The sequence below is a fragment of the Vipera berus genome (assembly GCF_964194415.1).
Source record: "Vipera berus genome assembly, chromosome: 13".
In the NCBI taxonomy this organism is placed as follows: Eukaryota; Metazoa; Chordata; class Lepidosauria; order Squamata; family Viperidae; genus Vipera; species Vipera berus.
Window position 1 is genome coordinate 19,350,648 of NC_138216.1, and position 21,221 is coordinate 19,371,868.

At 44.6% G+C, this 21,221-nt stretch overlaps 1 protein-coding gene across 1 annotated transcript; it reads left to right on the forward strand.

Moving 5' to 3' along the window:
• Positions 1 to 124: 124 nt before the first annotated feature.
• Positions 125 to 21,142, forward strand: RPL3L (ribosomal protein L3 like). The gene is made up of 10 exons (XM_081338077.1): positions 125 to 199; positions 3,951 to 4,143; positions 5,547 to 5,715; positions 6,258 to 6,393; positions 9,364 to 9,550; positions 10,909 to 11,069; positions 12,098 to 12,199; positions 16,630 to 16,725; positions 18,490 to 18,609; positions 20,748 to 21,142. The coding sequence occupies exons 1-10, from the start codon at positions 197 to 199 to the stop codon at positions 20,802 to 20,804; spliced, it is 1,224 nt and encodes a 407-aa protein (XP_081194203.1). The 5' UTR covers positions 125 to 196; the 3' UTR covers positions 20,805 to 21,142.
• Positions 21,143 to 21,221: the final 79 nt, after the last annotated feature.

Consider the following 21,221-nt stretch of genomic DNA (forward strand, 5'->3'; position numbering starts at 1 on the left):
TTCCTCTGCCTCCCTCCCTCCAGGCGTGCTTGACCCCTGTCAGCCCTCCCGAGGGTGAAATGGATAGTACACCAGAATGAAGCCTGCTGCTAAATTTATGTCTTGGGGAGGGAGAAACATCTTTCGCATTAGGCAAGCCAGGCACTTGCTGGTAGCCTCTTTCTTTCTCGGCAGTCTCGGCTGAAGACGTCAGATCATGGTACTGGCAAGCGATGGGCTTGGCCTTCGGTGGGGCTGGGGGGTGAGGTAGGGGGGAGTCAGTGTCTGAAAGCAATGGCTTTCAGGAGTTCCCCTTCTGTTCCCTCGTCTAAGTCATTTATGAAGATGTTGAAGAGTACTGGGCCTAAGACAGAACCTTGTGGCACCCCACTGATTACTTCCCTCCATTTAGATGTAGTACCATTAAGGACTACTCGTTGAGTACGGTTTGTCAGCCAGCTACAAATCTATCTGGTGGTGATGCTGTCTATCCCACATTTTTCTAGCTTACCAAGAAGTAGGTTGTAGTCTAGTTTATCAAATGCCTTGCTGAAGTTTAAATATACTATGTCCACAGCATTTCGCTGCTCTATTAATTTAGTCACTTTGTCAAAGAATGAAACAAGATTGGTTTGGCATGATCTGTTTTTAAGAAACCCGTGCTGGCTACTAGTTATAACTTTTATTTGTTTCTAGATGTTTACAGATCTGTTTTTTAAAAATATTTTTCCTAGTATCTTCCCATATATTGATGTTAGCCTAATTGGTCTGTAGTTTCCTGGGTCTGGTTCCCCCCCCTTTTTTTTTTGAAGATGGGAATCCATCAGGTCCTGGTGATTTATATTCATCAAGGTCAGACAGGTATTCTCTTCTTGCTTATTTTAATTTTTATTTCTAGTCTGTCTTTTACAGTTATGTTTTTGGTAGGTTGGGCTATAGTTTCTTTTTGTGTGAAGACTGATGCATAGAATGAGTTGAGCAGCTCTGCTTTCTCTCTGTTGCCTGTTACTTCCTTGCCGTCTTCTCTCTTTAGTGGATCAACTGTTTCCTTGACTTTTTTTGTTATTAATATGTTGAAAGAATTTTTTTAAATTATCTTTGACTTTTGTTGCAAGTCTTTGTTCATTCTGAGCCTTTCTTTCCTGACTTCATCTTTGCAGATTTGGGCTATTTCTGCCTTAGTTATGTGTCCCTCTTTCCATTTTTTGTACTTATCCTTTTTATTTTATTTATTTATTTATTTTAATTCCATTTATATCCCGCCCTTCTCCGAAGACTCAGGGCGGCTTACAAGCTTAGCAGTAGCCTTCATTCTATGTATATGCCTGCTTATTAGGGCTTTCACACACACCCCCAAGCGGCATTATTACAAAGTCAGCTTAATTGCCCCCAACAATCTGGGTCCTCATTTTACCTACCTCGGAAGGATGGAAGGCTGAGTCAACCTTGAGCCTGGTGGGATGCGAACCTGCACTAATTGCAGGCAGCTGGTGTTACTTAAGGAGGCATCAGCCCACTGCTCCACCAAGGCTTTTGTCTTTCAGTTTATCAGAGAGATCTTTGTGCAACCATGTTGGTTTTGTTCTTGGATTTCTTGCTTTTCTTTTTTAGTGGTATTATGTTGGACTGGGCTTTTATGATTGTATTTTTCAGTGTTTCCCATGCTTCTTGAGTTGTTTTCCCCTTTGGGATTTTTATCCATGAAATTTTGCTTAGACTCTCCCTGAGTTTGTTAAACTCAGCTCTTTTAAAGTTTAGGACACTGGTTGGATTATATTCTATTGCTTGTGTTTGGATTATATAGAATTCTAGTATGGCATGATCATTCTTGCCCAAGGTTCCGGCAATTTCAACTCCCTCTATCGCTTCTTCTCTATTAGGTCCAATATAGCTTTTTCTCTACTTCCCTTTTCTACCTTTTGGGTGACAAAGTTGTCAGCTAAGTTGGCTAGGAATCTGTTTGATCTCCCGCTTGCTGCAGAGTTTGTCTCCCAGTTGATATCAGGGTAGTTAAAGTCTCCCATTACTACTATGGTATGTTTCCTACATACATTTGTTAATTGATTAGCAGAGTTCATCTATTTCTTTTGCTTGGTTGGGTGGCCTGCAGTATACTCTACAGCAATGTCATTCTTTTTCCCTTTTATATTGACCCCTATGGATTCTAGGTGGTTTTCATCCTTGGTTTTGTTTATTTCTGTAGAGATGTAGTGATCTTTTATGTATAATGCAACTCCACCTACTCTTTTGTTGGGTCTGTTTCTTTTGAATAGTTTATAGTTTATAGTTTATATCCTTCCAGTAGTTTATATCCTTCCAGTACATTCCAGTCATGAGTTTCATCCCACCATATTTCAGTAATGGCAACTATATCATATCTGCCTTCTGGTACTTCACGTTCGCCCTGCTTGTTCCCTGAACTTTGAGCATTAGTGTATAGGCATTTGAGTCCTTTACTGGTCTTGAGTATGTTTCTTGTATCTCCTACTTTGTAACTGGGATTTCTATCCTTTCCATCACTTTCTATTTCATTATGTTTTTCTTTTTTATTTCTTTTTTCTCTACCTTCCTCCTTATGTGATTGGTTACCAAAAGGAAAACTAAGAACTCCTAGAACTAAGCAGAAATTTTCTGGCAGTGAGAACAATCAATCGGTGGAATGGCTTCCCTCCAGAAGTTATAGGTGCTTTATTTACTGGAGGTTTTTAAGAAGAGATTGGACAAACATTTATCCAGAATGGCATAAATTTCATGCTTGAGCAGCAGGTTGTATGAGATGATCTCCAAGGCCCTGTCCAACTCTGTTATTGTGTTGCAAGGCTCTGTTGATCACGGCTTAAGGAGGGGGAGGTGGGGCAGGAACACAGCGTCTTGGAAATAATATACAAAATTATTGAAATGTTCTGGAGCCATCAGGTCATCTTTGCTTAAAGTAGTTCATAAACCCCTCCAAGTGGCAATCTCATCGGGAGAGAGGAAAAGGGCCTCCGGTGTGAATGCAAGTCACAGGCAGAATTGGCTGCATAACCTGTTAAGATCTGGGCTGTTCCAGTTCTTAGAGTAGCAACTAACAAAGTAATATTTGATGGCAGAGTTTAGACGTTTGTAACTTGAGCTGGGGGGAGGGGTTTTTTGCTGTTTTGAGTCAGTAGGTTTTGCTGAACTTGCTTGCTTGCTTAGTATGAACAGGGTGGAGAAACCCCTTTCTTTGTTGTGAGAACTACTAAAGTTAAAAATAGAGGATTTCCCATCTGGAGCAGACTTTCCTCAATCTGGAATGCAATAGTATCCCTATTGCATTCAATAACAAATACACAACAAAATTTGATAGTATAAATTGATTACATATATGAAAAAATATCATAAAATAAATTAGGCATATTGCTATGCATTTTACATATAAAATTTTACTATATTGAAAATAACAGAATCACATGTATCCAAAAGTAAAAATTGTAAACAGAACTAGTTGGGACAACTCGGGAGTTTGTTCAAGTGCGGGGTTACCAACACTAAATGTGTAGCAACAAAAAACAAATAATAAAATGCGGCTTAGGATTTCAGTAGCCCATCTGTCATCTGGGCAAAACCTTGACCCTTTTATCTCTCTTCTCAAACCTCTATAGATCCAGCCAGAATGCCTTCTTGTATTTGGAGATTATAATTTAGTTTACATATTTGGTGGGTCTAAAGAGGGCAAAGGTAATGTATATCCTTAGAAAGAGATGCCTTGTCTAGTTGAATATCATCACCCTTAATCCGTTGCCTCAAGCCTAGCATTGCACATTTTGTGCCTGAGTCTGCTGAGTTGAGTTAGGAAGAATCCAAGTCGCTCTAGTTTTTTTATGCCATTCTGCTCCAGATGTGTTGGGACTTTTACTTCCTGCCTTGTCTGACAAGCTTTTCATGATCTTTGCAAGATCACAGAAGTAACTAGTCACTCTTCCCACCAACTCCCCCCACCTTTCCAGTCTCATCGGAAGTTTTCAGCTCCCAGGCACGGCCACTTGGGTTTCCTTCCTCATAAGAGGAGCCGCCGACATCGAGGAAAAGTGAAGAGTTGGCCCAAGGATGATCCCAGCAAACCAGTCCACCTGACCGCCTTCCTGGGCTATAAAGCTGGCATGACTCACATCCTGCGGGAACATCATAGATCAGGACTAAGTATGTGCCAGGTTTGCTTAATTCTATTCCTCACTTAGAAAGCTTCATAGACCTGGGCAACTGGAAGGGGCTATAGTGGCCACTAAGCCCATGCAAATCAGGAGCAGGCCTGACAAGTGGCCCACAATCAGGCTTCTACTTGAACTCATCCAGAGAAGGGCAGACCACTCTTTCCCTAGGTATTAGTTTCTCTGTTAGGTATTTCCTTAGGTATTAGCTACTCTTTCTTGTAGGAGTTCATTTTCAAATTTAATATCAAGTTGTTCCTCCTCCTCCACAAGGTAAGTTCAACTCCTGGTTACATCCATGTACTTAGGGAAGTGATTTGCTGTTGTTCTCTTTTGTCTTTTTGTCTAGTTACCACCCAGGTTTCCTGATGCTCCCCTAGCCACATACAGGACTCAGAGCTCTGTTTTTGCCCTAGCACCTAGGTTATTCCGTGCCCTCGTGCTGGCAGGATCTCGGCTTATTTGAAATCTCCGGGGACTTGAAAAATGCTATCATGTTCCATCCTTAGTTTCAGCCTTCTTGTGAGGCCCCAAGAACCAGGAACGACATCTGAAGTTAACTTCTGAGAAGTTTCCTGTATTGCTTTTCATTTACAAAGTCTTGCCAGAATAAAGCAACTATTTGCATCACTATGGATATACTTTGGAAGTTGTTGAGGGGGGAGCCATTTTAACCCTCTTCCCCCCCCCCCCACCAAACTTTCCATGCTCCACTGCCTCTTTGGAATGCAGCCCTTCCCTACTGGGAATCCAGACTGCATTCCACCACAGGTCTCTTCTCAAGGCCAAACATACCCATATCTTTTGATCTAGCTCTTCCTAAGGCCTGTAATCTTCCTCATTCCTTCCTTTAACCTCTTCCACTTTCAATCCTTCCTAGAATATTGTGCTCAGACTAGGGTAGAGTATTCGAGGCAAGGTCTGACCAATACAGAACAGAATGGAAGTCTCTGATATTTGTGAGAAATGGAAACACTCATGGTAGACATTTCCAGGTGACTTAGTGTGTGGAATTCTTTTCTTTGTCAGAAAACTGCATCCAAGCCAGCCTCTCCCAAAGTGTTGGGACTGCCACCCATGTCCAGAGGGTACATGGTTTGAGAATGCTGGTGTGGAAAGAGGCCCTCGCCAATGGATATCAAATAGGAAATACAGTGAGCTGCATAAATATTGTGCTCGTCTGTGATTCCTTTTTTTAATTGAACAAACCTCAACTGGCTGGGTTTTTGCAACAATTTAGCCATAACCCATGATTTATATTTTACAGTGGTAGGCTTTATATGTCCCCTTCCAAAAAACTATAAATAATGGTTGGAAAAGAAACCACCTTATGGCTTATGTGAGCCTTCCTGGATCACATCCTCAGTCTTCCCCCCACCCCCCTTTAATCTCCAGAAATCTCTAAGCGAGAGGAAGTGGAAGCTGTCACTATCATTGAGACTCCGCCATTGGTGGTCGTTGGGCTAGTGGGCTACATCGAGACACCGAGGGGGCTGAGAAATTTCAAGACCATCTTTGCAGAACACATAAGTGATGAATGCCGAAGACGCTTCTACAGAAACTGGTGAGGAGGGGGTCAGCGTGAGTGAGCCAGGGGAAAGCCCTGCTTAAACAGGGGCTCACAGCTGTGCTTTGGAAGTGCTTTCTGGGCGAAGCCTGCAATTATGAATACACACCCAGGGGTTCTGCGGGATTGTAGGTATTTTCCTTCAGCCTTTGGTATGACTTTGGTAGCCAAGAGTGGCTTCCAAGTTGCAATTTTTACTGTGATGGAGGAGGAGCTGAATTCTCACATGTGAGACTTCACTAAAATGGTTTGTTGTTTAACTGGTTGAACACAGCCCCTGTATCATAAGCCTCCATGTTAAATCAGAAAATCAGTTCAATGTTTTCATAAACCAGTCTTAGAATTATGGGTATTACCTGACATTAACATCTGGAGGCTTTGATAGGACGTGGCCTTCTCGGAGGTGATCCAGCCCTTCCCTGAAGAACCTGAAGTTGAGCCCCCCCTTCCCCCCACCATTTTCTTGGCAAAGCCTGGTTTGAAATAATTCCAGTTGATCTTGTATCTGCTGGCTGATTTTCCATGCCTTTTCTTTTCAGGCACAAGAGCAAAAAGAAGGCATTCACCAAGTACTGCAAGAAATGGCAAGATGAGGCTGGGAAGAAGCAGCTGGAGAAGGACTTTGTGTCCATGAAGAAGTACTGCAAGGTCATCCGTGTCATTGTGCACACCCAGGTGAACATTTTCCACATGTCTTAGGAGGGTTGTCTTGCTCACTGGCTGGTCAAACTCACTCGTGATTTGTTGCTGGTTGTTTCTGCTTGATTGGACAAAGTCTTCACTGCCAGATGTTGTCTGTTGTGCAACCTGGGTTGCATCTTCGGAACTGAATTCTTTATCCTGAAGGACAGATGAGGTTGCTAGTCCCTCCCTCTCACTTGATTAAGAAGCACAAACACAGCATGTGTAAGTGAAGCCAAAAGAGAGAATCCAGTAATTTGTGGTTAGCACCAAAGTCAAGGTCCTGGCTGAAGAAGAGCTCCAGACCTCCCATGAACACCTCCCATGAATCTTTGGGGTTGGGGGTTGGGGGTAGGGGTTTCTGACTCAGTTTAAAAAAAGCTGCTTCTTCTTTCAGGAGTCCTTCAAATGATGGCAGCCTCACTAGTCCACTTCTGGGTCACACAATGGCCCACTGGAGGCATTGAGGAAGCCCCCAAGCGAACAGTGGAGGTGGGAGTGCTCTTTGCTGTCCCTATGCAACAGCATCCTTGAAGGCCTGATGCCAAGGTGGAGGGAGGGACAAGTGCCTCGGTTTTAGTGGCCTTGGGAGCCTGGTCCTCCAGGTATTCACCCAGACCTCTTTTCAAACCACCTGGTAGCAAATTATGGCAAGAAATCACACCATTCTAATTTAAGCAATTTCCTCACTACAGCATCTTCATAGCAGCCTCGCATAGTACACAGAACATAGGATAATGGGGTTGGAAGGGACCTTGGAGGTCTTTCAGTCCAACCTGCTGCTCAAGCAGGAGATCCAATACCATTCCAGACAAATGATTGTCCAATTTCTTCTTGAAGATCTTGAAGAAGCACCCACAACTTCTGGAGGCAAGCTGTTCCACTGATTAATTGTTCTCTCTTACAGGAAATTTCTCCTTAATTCTAGATTTGATCTCTCTATAACAACAACAACAACAACAACAACAACAACAACAACAACAACAACAACAATAATAATAATAATAATAATAATAATAATAATAATAATAATAATAATAATAATAATAAGTTGCTTGTATCCATTACTCCATTACAACCCCAATCTTGTATCCATTACTCCTTGTCCAGCTCTAGGTGTTTTGGAGAATAGGCTGACTTCCACGTCTCTGTGGCAGCCCCTCAAACATTGGAAGACTGCTATCCTGTCATCCCTAGTCCTTCTCTTCACTAGACTAGACATATCTAGTTTCAGCAACCATTCATTGTGTGGTTTAGCCTCCAGACTTTTTGTTTGTTTGTTTTTCTTTGTTGCTATTTTCTGCATTCTTTCTAGAGTCTCAAGATCTTTTTTATAGCATGGTGACCGGAACTGGATGCAATACTACAACTGTGGCCTTACCAGCGCAATATAAAGCAATACTAACACTTTGTGTGCTCTTGATACTATCCCTCTGTTGATGCAGCCTAGGACTGTGTTGGCTTTTTTGGCGGCTGCAGAATACTTCTGGCTCATACTTAAGTGGTTTTCCACTTGGACACTTAGATGCTGTTGAGTCACATACCACCTATTCTATACCTGTGCATTTGGTTGTTCTTGTCTAAGTGTGAAACCTTACTTTTTTTCCAGTGTTCAAGGTTGTCAAGATCCTTCTGGATCTTGAGCCTTTCTTCTAAACTGTTGGCTATTCCCACCAGCTTGGTGTTGATGAGTTCCCCTTCTATTCCCTCACCCAAATCGTTTATGAAGATACTGAAGAGTACTAGGCCGAAGACAGAACTTGTGGTTCCCCACTGCATTCTTCTCTCCATTTAGATGTGGTTCCATTGAGGACTACATGCTGAGTGCAGTTGGTCAGCCAGTTATGAATCCATCTGGTGGTGAAGCTCTCTATCCTACATTGTTCAATCTTACTAAAGGGTAGGCTGTGGTCTACCTTGTATAATGCCTTACTGAAGTCTAAAGTAAACTATGTCCACAGTATTTCCCAGGTCCACCAATTTAGTTACTTTATCAAACAAGGCAACGAACAACAAAAAAGGTTTGTCTGACACGATCTGTTTTTAGCAAACCCATGTTGGCTTCTAGCAATAGTTTTGCTCTTTTCTATACCCTCACAAACCCACTGCTTGATTATCCCCATAACTGAAGTGATACAAGCCTGTCCCCATTACTATTAATCTGGCACAACAATAATGGGATGATTCCTGAAGAAATGGAGAAATAGGACTCATTTTCTTGTAGTCCTAAATCTTGCTGCCCTGACGTTCATGAGATGACAGTGATTATAGCATTTCAGGAGACAGAGAAGAGCATCTCTCCCCACTTCTCTGAGCTATGTGTGATTTCATAGACCACTTTTGTGCCTCCTGATCTCTCTTGTTCCAGCTTAGAGAGCCCTCATCTCTGCCATACTTCATCAAAGGAGAGGGAGGTGTGGGGGAACATGAGGAAGCCCCTCAGAGCCCCTACTGGTTATCCAGGAGAGCCCCAGGTTGGGAGACCCTGGAGAAGAGCAGAGTTGAGAGTCCTTCTCTCTCCACCATGTAGGGCAGGGGTCCTCAAACTTTTTAAATGGGGGCAGTTGATTGTCTCTCAGACTGTTTGGGGGGGGGCGGACTATAGTTTGGGAAAAAATGATGATTATAACCAAAGCATCCTTAGCGATAGGATGGGAGATCACCAGGATAGGCCAGGAGGGGGGGGCAAGGGGATGGCAAAAGGGCAGCAGGGCAGGACTAAGGCAGGACTTCCCTCAGACCCTCCTTCCCTCTCCTTCCAATCTCCTTCCTTCCTTCCTTCCTTCCTTCCTTCCTTCCTTCCTTCCTTCCTTCCTTCCTTCCTTCCTTCCTTCCTTCCTAACAGGTGGAAGGTTCTGAGAGACTGGATCTCCTGCTCATTCCCTTTGTGGCCAGTTAAGTGTTGACCATGAGCCTTTGTCACCTCTGCTGCATGGTACAATTTTTGAGCTTTTTTGGTTGCAGATGAAGCTCCTGCCAATGAGGCAGAAGAAAGCACATATTATGGAGATCCAGCTCAATGGGGGCTCTGTGGCAGAGAAAGTTGACTGGGCTCGTGAGAAGCTGGAGAAGCAGGTGGCGGTGCAGAGTGTCTTCAGCCAGAATGAGATGATCGATGTCATTGGAGTCACCAAAGGGCATGGCATGAAAGGTAGGAGGCAGCAGAGCTGGAACCCTGAGGCGTCTTGGATCAGAGGCTGATTGGAAGCCGTCTGACTATAGACTGCATTCCAGATGAATGACTCCAGAAGCCATGCAAGATATGTGGAAAAGTAGATTTTTCTGTATTTCTGACCAGAGATGTCCACACCTTCCCTGGGGCCTGATAGGTTCCCTCCTCAACCTCACTTCAAATTCTTTTAAGAATTTAAAATGACTGGCTGGAGAATTCTGAGAGTTGACATCCACACGTCTTCAACCTGCCAAAGTTGAGAAACATTGGTTTAAAGCTAGGCTTGGAGCATCCCATGTTTTCTGCTGGAATAATATTTTAGAAGAGGGTCAGGAGACTTCTAAGCCCCAAAGGAGGCAATGACCCCTTTAGTGAGTGGTTGCACCCCATGTTGTGGTCATCTTGCCATTAAAAGGCAGTTGGTAGAGAGCATTCTGGGGAAAGCGGGGAACAAACATGTTTGTGGCAGCTGGCAGGACTGTTGGCATAGGGATATAAAGGAAATAAAAATCAGGGCAGCCATTTTGTGAGAGTGCCTAATTCCGGGTCTGGTGAAACTGCTCCTGTTCTTTTTCAGCCCCTTTTCTTCTTTAATAAAGGGATGCTGATCCTGTGATGGTCAGTCAAAGAAGGCCAGGTCAGGAAAGGAACGTCTGACACTACAGAGCTGGTCTTTCTTATTGCAGGGTAGAACATAGTAATGGAATTTTGTAAGCCTTTTGAATTTCGCCTGATTTTCACTTTCTCAGTTGTCTTTTCTAAAACTCTCCTTTTAATTCTTCATTCATTCCCTCTCCATCCGAAGACTAGATCGTTTTGTCCTTCTAGATAGTCCAGGTGGTCCTTGGCTTACAACTGTTCGTTTAGTGACTGTGTAAAGTAGTAACGGCATTGCAGAAAGTGACTTAACAACGAGTTGCGTATCCCCGCTGCCACATGATCAAAATTCAGATCTTGGCAACTGGCATTATGACAGTTGCATGTCCTGGGGTCACGTGATCCTCATTTGCCACTTTCCCCGATAGCTTCCATCAAGCAGAATCTATGGAGGAAGCCCATAGGGGGAATCCAGATTCAGTTAATAACCATGTAATTCTGTGGTGATTTGCTTAAAGGCCAGCAGCAAAAAGAGTCATCAAATTGTGGATGGAAGTTCCCATCCCAGTTGTAAGTCAAGGACTACCTGTATGGTAGCTATAATTAAACTCCAGCAGCCCCAGTTGTATGGTTAATGGTGAAGGAGGGCAGTTCAGCTGCATCTGGAGTAATGCAGTAATGCACCCCTGCCTCAGACATTTAGAGGTCCTGCCTGTAACCTCGAGGCTGCCTTTCTGCAGGGGTGACGAGTCGGTGGCGTACCAAGAAACTCCCAAGGAAGACTCACAAAGGCCTGCGGAAGGTCGCCTGCATCGGAGCCTGGCACCCTGCCCGGGTGAGCTACTCGATTGCCCGAGCTGGCCAGAAGGGCTACCACCACCGCACAGAACTCAACAAGAAGGTATGACTCCTCCCCCTGTCAACTCATTTGAAGCCCAAACAGACGAACAGCCCCCAATTGCACCCACCTCTGGTGGGATCAGAGTGTTTTAGGAACAACAGCTGCAACCCACTGATCCATCTTTCCTCCTCGCCCACCAGCTGTTTGATAGATATGGCTGGTAGGTGTGAAGCTATCAGGCTTAGCAAGTGCATGGCAAGGGTCGTCTGGGAGCAGAGAATTCACCGTTTTACAGATATGGCAGGACTGCAATTTCCCATTCCTTGCTGAAGTCACTTTAGGATTCTGGGACAGCCAGTGCAAACCCCGCCTCTAATTCTGCATCTTCTGCAAGATGGGAGAGTGGGGGGGGGCTGTTTTTACCAAGAAACTAGTAGCAAAAACAAATGAGGTCCAACATTTTAGGAGAGCTTCTTTATGTCATTTTTGCTTTGCCTTCCGTAGGTGAACACTACAAAACTGATATGTAACGATTAAAGGGGTAATAACTAAAGCCTCCCTTTTTAATATTATCCATTACATAAATTATTACATAAAACCTAAAATATATTTGCAATCCAAAGATATCTGTCCCATGTAATCTACCTTTTTTTCTTTCTTGCTTTCCTCTCTACAAACAACATTAGTGGTAGCCTTTGTGTTATGCCATATTTTGAAAGTGCGCTTGGAAAGGCTATAGGTGGCTTTAGAAATCACTTTTGTGTTCTGTTGCCTAGAAAGCTGCAGGGTCATCTCCTGAAGTCTCCAGGAGTCAACTCAGAGGAGCCTTTTGCTTTGAGAGTCCATAAGCCACAGCTTTCAGCAGCTCAGAGCAAATCTGATTTTTGCAGGGCGGGGGCGGGGACAGGGATGATGCAGCATCTGGTGCCTCCTTTGTGCTGATGTGGCCTATAAGAGCAGGATTGAGGCTGGAATTGGGTGTGCAAAAGCAGGCTGGGCTTAGGCACCAGTGACCAAGGTAGACTTGGCCAGCCTTCATTCTCCAGTTAGATAACTTGAAAGTCACTTTGGCCAAATCTTTCCTTTAGGTTTATCGCATCGGCCGTGGAATCCATGTAGCAGATGGCAAAGTGATCAGAAACAATGCATCCACCAGTTATGACCCAACAGAGAAAACCATCACACCACTGGTAAGGAGGCCAGAAGGAAGGTTAGTTCTTCTGACTGGAGAATGAACCTTTGGGTGTCTCATCATGAGCCCTTCTCTGCACGTACCATCTTTTTATCAAGACGAAAACCCATGTTTTAAAGGAATATCTTGTCTTCAAAATCCATCCCCACCGCAATGAATTCCAGTGCTGTTCTAAAAACAGTGGGAAAACTTTTGGAAGCACCGGGGTATTTTCTATGACCACATCGTGACCATTATTTCAGCTCAGGAGATGCACAGGTGAGATCCCTGTATAGATGCAGGGCTTCCCTTTCTTGGGTCACTTGAAGAGGGCAGAGATGGAAAAGTCCCTTCTGTGCTGGAGACAAGGCTAAAAAATGGGAAAAGCTATCCAAATTTGATGGGTTAGATGGATCAGAGGACTCAGCCCAGCTCTAGGCAGTTTTGTGTAAAGGAAATTCAGGATTGTCTACCAGGAAGGGGTCAAAACAGTCAAAACAGTGGTCATGATCACACAGTCGAAGACCAACCCCAGTTTTCACTTATGCCATGCATGCATCACATGGTAAAGAGGGGTAAAGCTTCAACTGTAAGATTGAGGCTGTTGCCTTGACCTTTTAAATCTACCTGTCAAGGTTCTGATTGACGAACCCAACCAAGCAAACACCTTCAAGACTTTCCAGGCTCTTAATGAAAAGCTTTATTGAGTATACCATTTCGGCACATATGAAACTAAAACCAGCTCTGGCAGGACCATTCCTAAACCTCTATAGTAAAAGCATTAACTTCTTTCTTCCTCTGGCTCAGGTCACGTTGCCCAATCAAGTTGGAAAATATTGTTATGAGAGAGCATCTCTGGGTCTAGCCAGACACCTGGGCACTGCCCTTGGTTCCCACGGTCTGCTTTCTTAATCTTTGAAGTCTGCATTCCAAACATCTCCCATCTCCCTGAGTTCGTTGGCAAGCTGAGAAACAATGTTGCACCAGCAAGACTGGGCTTCGAAATTTGACAGGCGGACTCTCCTAAAAACTGGAAGGAGCCTGGAAAACAATAAACACACATTAAGCCACTTCTTCCTCACTTTCTTACTTTGGTTTCTGTGGATACTTGGCATGAACCTATTGATTAACTGCTCTGCTCTGATGTTATGAAGCTGAACCCATGTCACTTCTATTGGGTAACCCCTCCATTGTATTAGGTACTGTAGCTTCCCCTTATGGACCCTAGAATCCAGGATTTGTTTAACCTCGTAATGCCTCTCTCGCTCCACTATTATTGGACCAGGTGCTTCCTTTTTGACCCACCTCAGCCTAGAACCCCTGGCCAGTTTCAGCAAACTGCAATGGAATACTGGGTGCACTTTACCCAATATTCTAGACAGTTTCAATTCTACCGTGACTGGGTTGATCACTTTTATAATTGGAAAAGATCCTATGTGTTTGAGACCTAGTTTCTTGCAGAGGATTCTCAATTTCAGGTATTTGGTAGACATTTTATCTCCCACATGAAATATTCCTTGGGGAGCTCATTTCTTGTCTGCCTGTTTCTTCTCACTCTCTGTTGCCTGATCTAGAGCTTTCTTCACATTACTCCAGGTGCTCTTGATGGAATTCACCCATTCAGTCAGTGTTACTGACGAGGGGGGGGTGTCTCTTGGGCATTCTGGCATTGGCATGAATTTCAACCCCTGGAAATTTTAAAAGGGGCAAGCCCTGTATTTCTATGTACTGTGTTATTGTATGCCACCTCAGCAAATGGCAAGAGTTCTGCCGGTATTCTGAAGGTATTGATCTACCATTCTGTTAGTTCGTTCCGCGGCTCCATTTGTATTTGGATGAAAAGCTGAGCTGAGACCCTGGGAGGACCCTATTACCCTTATGAATTCACACCAAAACTTTGCCATGAATTGGACCCCTCGGTGACTGAGATTATGCATTTGGGCACTCCGTGCAGCCAGTAAACATGCTGCAAAAACATCTTGGCTAGTCTCTAGGCTGATGGGAGGCTGGAGCATAGAATAAAGTGGGCTTCTTTCAAAAATAAGTCCACCGCTCTCCATATCACCATGCTCCCCCCCAGTGTCTGGAAGTTTGACTTTAAAGTCCGTGGCTATTTCTTCCCAAGGTTGGGTCAGGTCAGCCACTTGCTGCAGTAATCCCGGACTCTTCCCTGGCCTCCGCTTCATGGCAGTACATACAGCACAGCTTTTCACATAGCTTTCTATGTCCTTCTTCATCCCTGGCTACCAGAATGGTCAATTTAGTTAAATGCAAAGTCTTTGAGAACTCAAAGTGGCCAGCTTGCTTAGCATCGTAACTCCTCTGTAGAACTTGTAGCCTTAGGCTGTCCGGAACTTACAGTTCGTTCCCCTTCCAGGCCAAGTCCTCTCTCAGCGTTGGTTCTCCCCAGTGTGCTCCAAACCATGCATTAGTTCGCAACCACTGTTTCATCTGTTGCGTGAACGCATCACCAGAAAGGGGGGGTGTCTTCCTTTTCCCTTGCTGTCAAGTGGTCACCTGTACTGCCAACTGCCTCATGGGGATAATAAGGTTCACCACTTCCTCTCAGGAACTTTTGGATTGGGGCAAGCGAGACAGTGCATCAGCTAGAAAGTTCTCCCCTCTCCAGGATGTATTTCAAAGTAAAGTCAAATTGATTGAAGTATTGAGCCGACTGAACCTGCTTGGGGGAAGTTTGCAGGGAGTCATGAGTGCCTGTAAATTTTTGTGATCAGTCCAAACTTCGAAGGTGACCTTACTCCCCTCTAAGAATTGTTTCCATGTCAGTAGGGCCCACCGCACAGTGAAGGTTTCTTTCTTCCACGCTGTCCATCACCTCTGAGTTTCGTTTAGCTTTCGGGAAGTGAAAGTGCATGTGTCAACCATCCAGCTGGAGAATTCAACACTGAAGAAACTCTATGGCCTTGAGGTGCCTCAAGAGATAATCTTTATTGAATACACATCCTGGCACTGAAGAAGTAAAATCAACTCTAGTGAAAATCTGATTAACAATAGCTTTTCATAATCCCACCCACCATATGTTCACATTGCCCAATCACATTCTTTCTATTTGTTATGTGAACGGTCCTCTTCTCTGTCAGACACCTGCTTTTGATAACTTTGGGTTTCACGATCCTTGGGTGGCTTCTTGAAACTCCCATTTCTTTCTCAGACTCCCACTCCTCCCTGTTTCTATGGCAAGTTGAGCAGCTACCGAGGTTAGCAGACATCTTAGCAATTCAGCCTTGACATGCCAACCCCCTGGAAAAAAATTAGACATAAGGAAACAATAAGTACACGTATTCAAGCATCATCACCTTGGACGTTGCGGGTATTTCTCATGAAGCACAAGTATTGCTCTATCATTGTGTTAGCTCTTTCTGCCCCCCTGTTGGTACTCGGATGGAACCTAGAACTAAGCCCCTGTGAGGACCCTATCAATCTGATAAACTCCTGCCAGAACTTTGTGGTAAACTGCACCCCCCAGTCAGAGATGATATGCCTTGGGACTCCACGTAGCCTATATATATGCTGTGCAAACAACTTGGCTAAGGTCTGAGCTGATGGGATTTTCGGGCATGCCACAAAAATGTGCTTGCTTCGAAAACAGGTCAATCACAGTCTAGATTACGGTATTCCTGGAACTCTCAGGCAGTTCCACATGAGAAGCAATTTCTGTTGCACCAGCAAGACTGGGCTTCAAATCTTGACACTACCCTGCAGGCATCCATGGGCACCAGGCCTGTAGACATTCCATGCCATCTTCTACTTTTTAAAAAGTTTCAAGTTTATTTTAAATTTAAAAATCCACATGGAATGCTGTAATTGTAGAGGTCCTGCTGGTGCAGAGGTTAGAAAGCAGCGTTGCAGGCTGACTCTGTCCACAGCCAGGAGTTCGATCCTGACTGGCTCAAAGTTGACTCAGTCTTTCATTCTTTCAAGATTGGTAAAATGAGGACCCAGATTGTTGGGGGCAACAGGCTGACTCTGTAAACCACTTAGAGAGGGCTGTAAAGCACTGTGAAGCAGTATACAGTATAAGTCTAAGTGCTATTGCTATGAAGTAGCCTGCTGCCTTTCTAATTTTCTGCAATTAAGTACCATGATGCTTTAGGATACCATTTGCTTCCATTGGTGTGTTTAGAAAAATGACTGCAGCTAGAAAAAGTGAAATAGGTGAAAAGTGAAATAGGGGACATGATATATATGATACATGATATACATCACAGGAGAGTATTCCCTTCATGGCATTGGGCATGTTTGCAATTGGCCGTCCTTGCAAAGACAGCCATTTTATGCATGCTGGAATTTCTTTGTGGCAGCCATTTCTTTTGAATGCCACGACATACTTCCCAAGTGTCACACGTGCCTTCTGGTGAGGACTGCTATTCATCAATGCATCAATAACACCCTCACACCTGATGTCTTCTCTGCCTTTCTGTCTTCCAGGGTGGATTTCCTCAGTATGGAGAAGTCAACAATGACTTTGTGATGGTGAAGGGCTGTGTGATGGGTACCAGGAAGCGGGTGCTGACCCTGAGGAAGGTGAGGGCCTCACTGAGGCATCATGAAGGACAGTGGATGAGTCCAAGGATGAAAGACAAGTGTGGTTCTCTGGGGCGAGGGTTGGTCTGTGGGGTTGACCGATGCAAGGTGGTGTGCCAAGGGTTTCTGCTGCTCTCCAGAGGGGGAGGGTGGGAGGAGTCAGCCTGAGCAAAGGAGCATTTCAGCTGCTTTGGGAGGAGGGCAGAAAGCCTGGAAGCAATCAACAAGAGGCTAGCAGCACCGTTGCTGGCATGCCGAAGTCTTGTGCAGGTATCACCACAAAATGGGATGAGAAATGCAGTGAAATCCCTACAGAAATGTCCCTGCCTGAATTTCTCAGGAGAAACACAAGAGGTTAAGAAATCATGAGCCTTGGTGGAGCAGTGGGCTAATGCCTCCTTAAGTAACACCAGCTGCCTGCAATTAGTGCAGGTTCGAGTCCCACCAGGCTCAAGGTTGACTCAGCCTTCCATCCTTCCGAGGTAGGTAGAAATGAGGACCAAGATTGTTGGGGGCAATAAGCTGACTTTGTAATAATGCCGCTGGGGGGGGCGAAAGCCCTAATAAGCAGGCACATACATAGAATGAAGGCTATTGCTAAGCACATTGATTTGTGCTTCTTAGATTGTAAGCCGCCCTGAGTCTTCGGAGAAGGGTGGGATATAAATGGGATTAAAAAAAAGTTTTATTCATTGTTATCTAAGTCAAGTGCCTAGGCCCTCTACACTTGTGATTCAGCGTCAGCCTGTGGTTTCGGCAGCTGAGTCGGATGATTCTGAGGAGGAGGAGGAGGAGGGGTTTGGAGAGCCTTTGGTGTCAGAGGAATGTACTGCAGAACTCTCAGCCTGGTCCCTCCCGTCTTGTTCCTCCTCAGACTCAGCTGTGTGAGCATGAGGGATTGGAAGAAGACGATCCACAGCTGGCTCTGTTCAGGGACGCTAGGAGCAGGAGGCAATCTAGCAGAACAGAACAGAGGAAAGCAATGAGGCAACTCAGGAGAAGGCAATGAGAAGCCACGCCTTGGGACTGCTGATAAAAGGGGAATGTGTGGGAGGTGCTGGTTGCTGAAGGCAACCGTTTGAAGATCTTCTGCTAGAGTCCTGGTCTGTTATTCTTGTTTAACTCTTGTTTAACCTTTTTGGTTTAAGTTTTGTTTGAACTTTTCATTTAACTTTTGTTTGAACTCTTTGTAAATAAATTTGGTTGGGTTTTCCCCACCCTGTTGAGTATAAAAATGGGTTGTCCCTGATGTTCAAACAGGGCCGGTCATAGGCTGGAACAGAACAAGACTGTACCTAGTTTTGGGCTCACGTTTCGCCTAGGAAAGGCTTTTGCAATCTTTATTTATTTATTTAATTTATTCACCACCCACCTGGCCACAATGTGCAATGGTTGTGCATTAGTTAAAATACATTCTGAGCACTAAATTTCAGTGAGAGGCATGGAAATTTCTCCCACAGATTTGTATCTGCCCTCTGCCGATGAACTCCCAGGTCATGTGCACTTATATCCTGACTTTTCTCAGAGACATCAAGGCAGCAGAAATGGGGATCCCCCTTCACTTCATTGCCACCCCGAGCTGAGAAAATGGGTCTGGCCCAGAGATCCAGACTGAGCTTCCAGGGCCAAGGAGGGATCTGTGTCTGGGTCTCCCCAGTCCAAGCTCAGCATTTTGACCTGTGCCCTTGAAACAATCCAGCCAGCCTTTGGCCCCCCCTCCCCCCTCTGGATTTCTGTTGTGACCGTTTCCTCCTGCCTCCCCAGTCTCTTCTGGTCCACACAAGCCGAAAAGCTCTGGAGGCAGTGGAGCTGAAATTCATCGACACCACCTCCAAGTTTGGGCACGGTCGCTTCCAGACTGCCCAGGAGAAGCGGGCCTTCATGGTGAGTTTGTGCTCGGAAATACCCCTCCCAAGCTGGACAGACAAACTGTGGGAGGGGAGTTCTGTATATGAAACCATGATTTGTTTCGGTCATCCAAGAGTTCAGTGGGAAGTGTTCTGCTGGTGCATTCCCAAATTGGCTTCAGGATTTGATCCAAATGGGTTATTTCCTTTGGTAGCTGGAAACCAGCCTTTTAATTAAGAAAGGAAGCGGTGAGGTTCGGAGTGAGATTATTCTGGAACCAATGCAATTTTTTTGTTTATTTTCATTATATAGTAAAGCTTGAATTATCGAGTGAAATAGATATCCCTCTATTTGCAGTTTTTGCTCTAAAGACAGCAGGGAAACCTGTTTCCATTCACAGATTGCTCTAGTGCTGCTTTCTGTTCCCAATGAGGTTCAGTCCTAACAATTATGTTTTCAATCAAAATTCTGAAGGTTTAAGAAATGTTCTCATCAGATTCTTTTTTTTGTTGCTAAACAATAACATGGAAGATCTCTCTTAGGCCTCATCTCCACCCTCCTTCTCTGAGGCGAACCCTTTGCGGTCAAAAGTGAGCCTCCCTCTTGACCCCAGCAGAACTGGATCAAAGTGACCCACCAAGAAAGGTTTTCGGACAGGAAGTGCAATATAAACCCCGTGCCAGTTTACAGGGCGCAGGAGCCTGAGCTGCAACTGGCCTCTGCCAGACGGGTCCCTCCTAGCCGCTGGGGGAGATCAGCGTTGGGGGGGAAAACCTTCTGCCAGCCCAAGTTTGCATTTGTCTTTGTGGGCTCCGGCAGCTCATCCGTCGCCAGGAGGACCTCCATTGCTTTTCCCCTTTCAGCAGGCCTGGAGTCGTGCCGGACAGGAGAGAGGCTATGGAAGCCGGGCGGGCGGGGGCATCAGGTCAAAACACTCAAGTTGTGAGACAAATAAAAAGCAGTGGGGCTTTGACCACACAAGTCACAGATGGCGTCTTCACCTTTTTGTTTACCTCTGCCGGGGATTTTTTTTTTGCCACATGAAATCCAAAACAGAAGAGAATTGCATGTAAAAATACATTAAATTTTGAAAAGGCTAGGATTCTTCCCACTCGGCAGTTGGACACTGCAGGTGTGGGGGAACATAGAGAGGCAACCAACCCCCCCCCCTGTGGGCTTCAGACCTGGTCTTTGCTTCCTGCCCTCCCCTCTGGGGGTGGCTCTTTTTTCACGATCTTCAGCCATCTTGGACATTTTGGTCAGAATCCAGTACAGGCCACCATGCAGCACTTTTCTTAAAAAGGGAAACAAAAGCCACGGCTAGGGCTTCTGCACAATTCTCATTTACGGTTCCTGCAGTTTAGCCCTAAGTGGTGATAAGACAATCCTTATAAACTGGTGTGATATGAAACAAATGAAGAAGGAGAACTGTTTTCCCTGTGGCTAATGCTCAGGTTCACCAAGAAAAACTGAGCAGGAGAACATTCAGGCTACTGCAGAAGTTCTTGGAAGAGCACGAGTACCACTGAAATTTAATCTCCTTTTTTGAAATGGAGAAAAATCTCCCAACTACTCTTTCTTCCTGGAAATGTGGAATGAAACAATAGAAAAATGAATCAGGCATTACTATATTGTTGAACCTTTCTTCTCATATCTATCTGGAAGACTAAAAAGCCCCCACTGCTCAGTCAGAGCCATCACATTAACTGGCATTCAGAATGACAGAGTTGGAAGGGACCTTGGAGGTCTTCTAGTCCAACCCCCTGCTCAAACAGGAAACTATACCATTTCAGATGGTTGTCCAATCTCTTCTCACTCCATCGATTTATTGTTTTGTCAGGAAATTTCTCCAGTTAGAACGTCTCCTGGCAGTTAGAATTTCAAAGGCGGTTTAGCAGCGTTTAGGTTGGGCCTTGCTGCAAGTTGACTCTGAAGATGGCCAAGAAATAGAATTGCAACACCTGGACTGCAAAAAGTTAGACCACCCCCAGAGGGCAGCAGAGATCTGGAAAATATGAAATATTTGCTGCCAGTTGGGGGAGAACAGTGAAGTAATATACAGAAGGCAGACTGTTCCACAGAAATCCATCACGAACCCTTGACATACAGTTTTATCCATTTAATTGTAGCAGTCTGAGAATTTGACACCTGCTTTTTTTCTGCTTCGGTTTCAGGGCCCTCAGAAGAAACACCTGCTGAAAGGGAAGCCAGAAACTCCAGAGGAATTATAAAGGTGTTTCTCTGAAGGAAATACTTCTAAATCGTTTGTGTCTGGGGCTTTATCAGATATGAGTGCAAACATAGTCTCTGTTTTTGAAATGGAATAGTTTTTGCCAATATTAAGAAAAATGACCATTGTGTTGAAAGAGAAAACCCAATATTTATGATAAGGAATTACAGGGAGGATAAAAAAAATCAAAATGGCACTTGAGATGGCATGATTAAAGTAGTTGCCATATTGACTTTTTTGATCACCTCACCCGTGGACGTCCCTGGCAGGGGGGCATTTCTGGACAACCCAGATATTAGCATATATATTTGTGCTTTTGGCTGGTGCTAATAAAGGTATTGTCATATTATGTAAGTTTGATTTTTCTTTTGCCACATTTCAAATACTTGATTGAATTGGTTCATTGGTTCTTCATCTA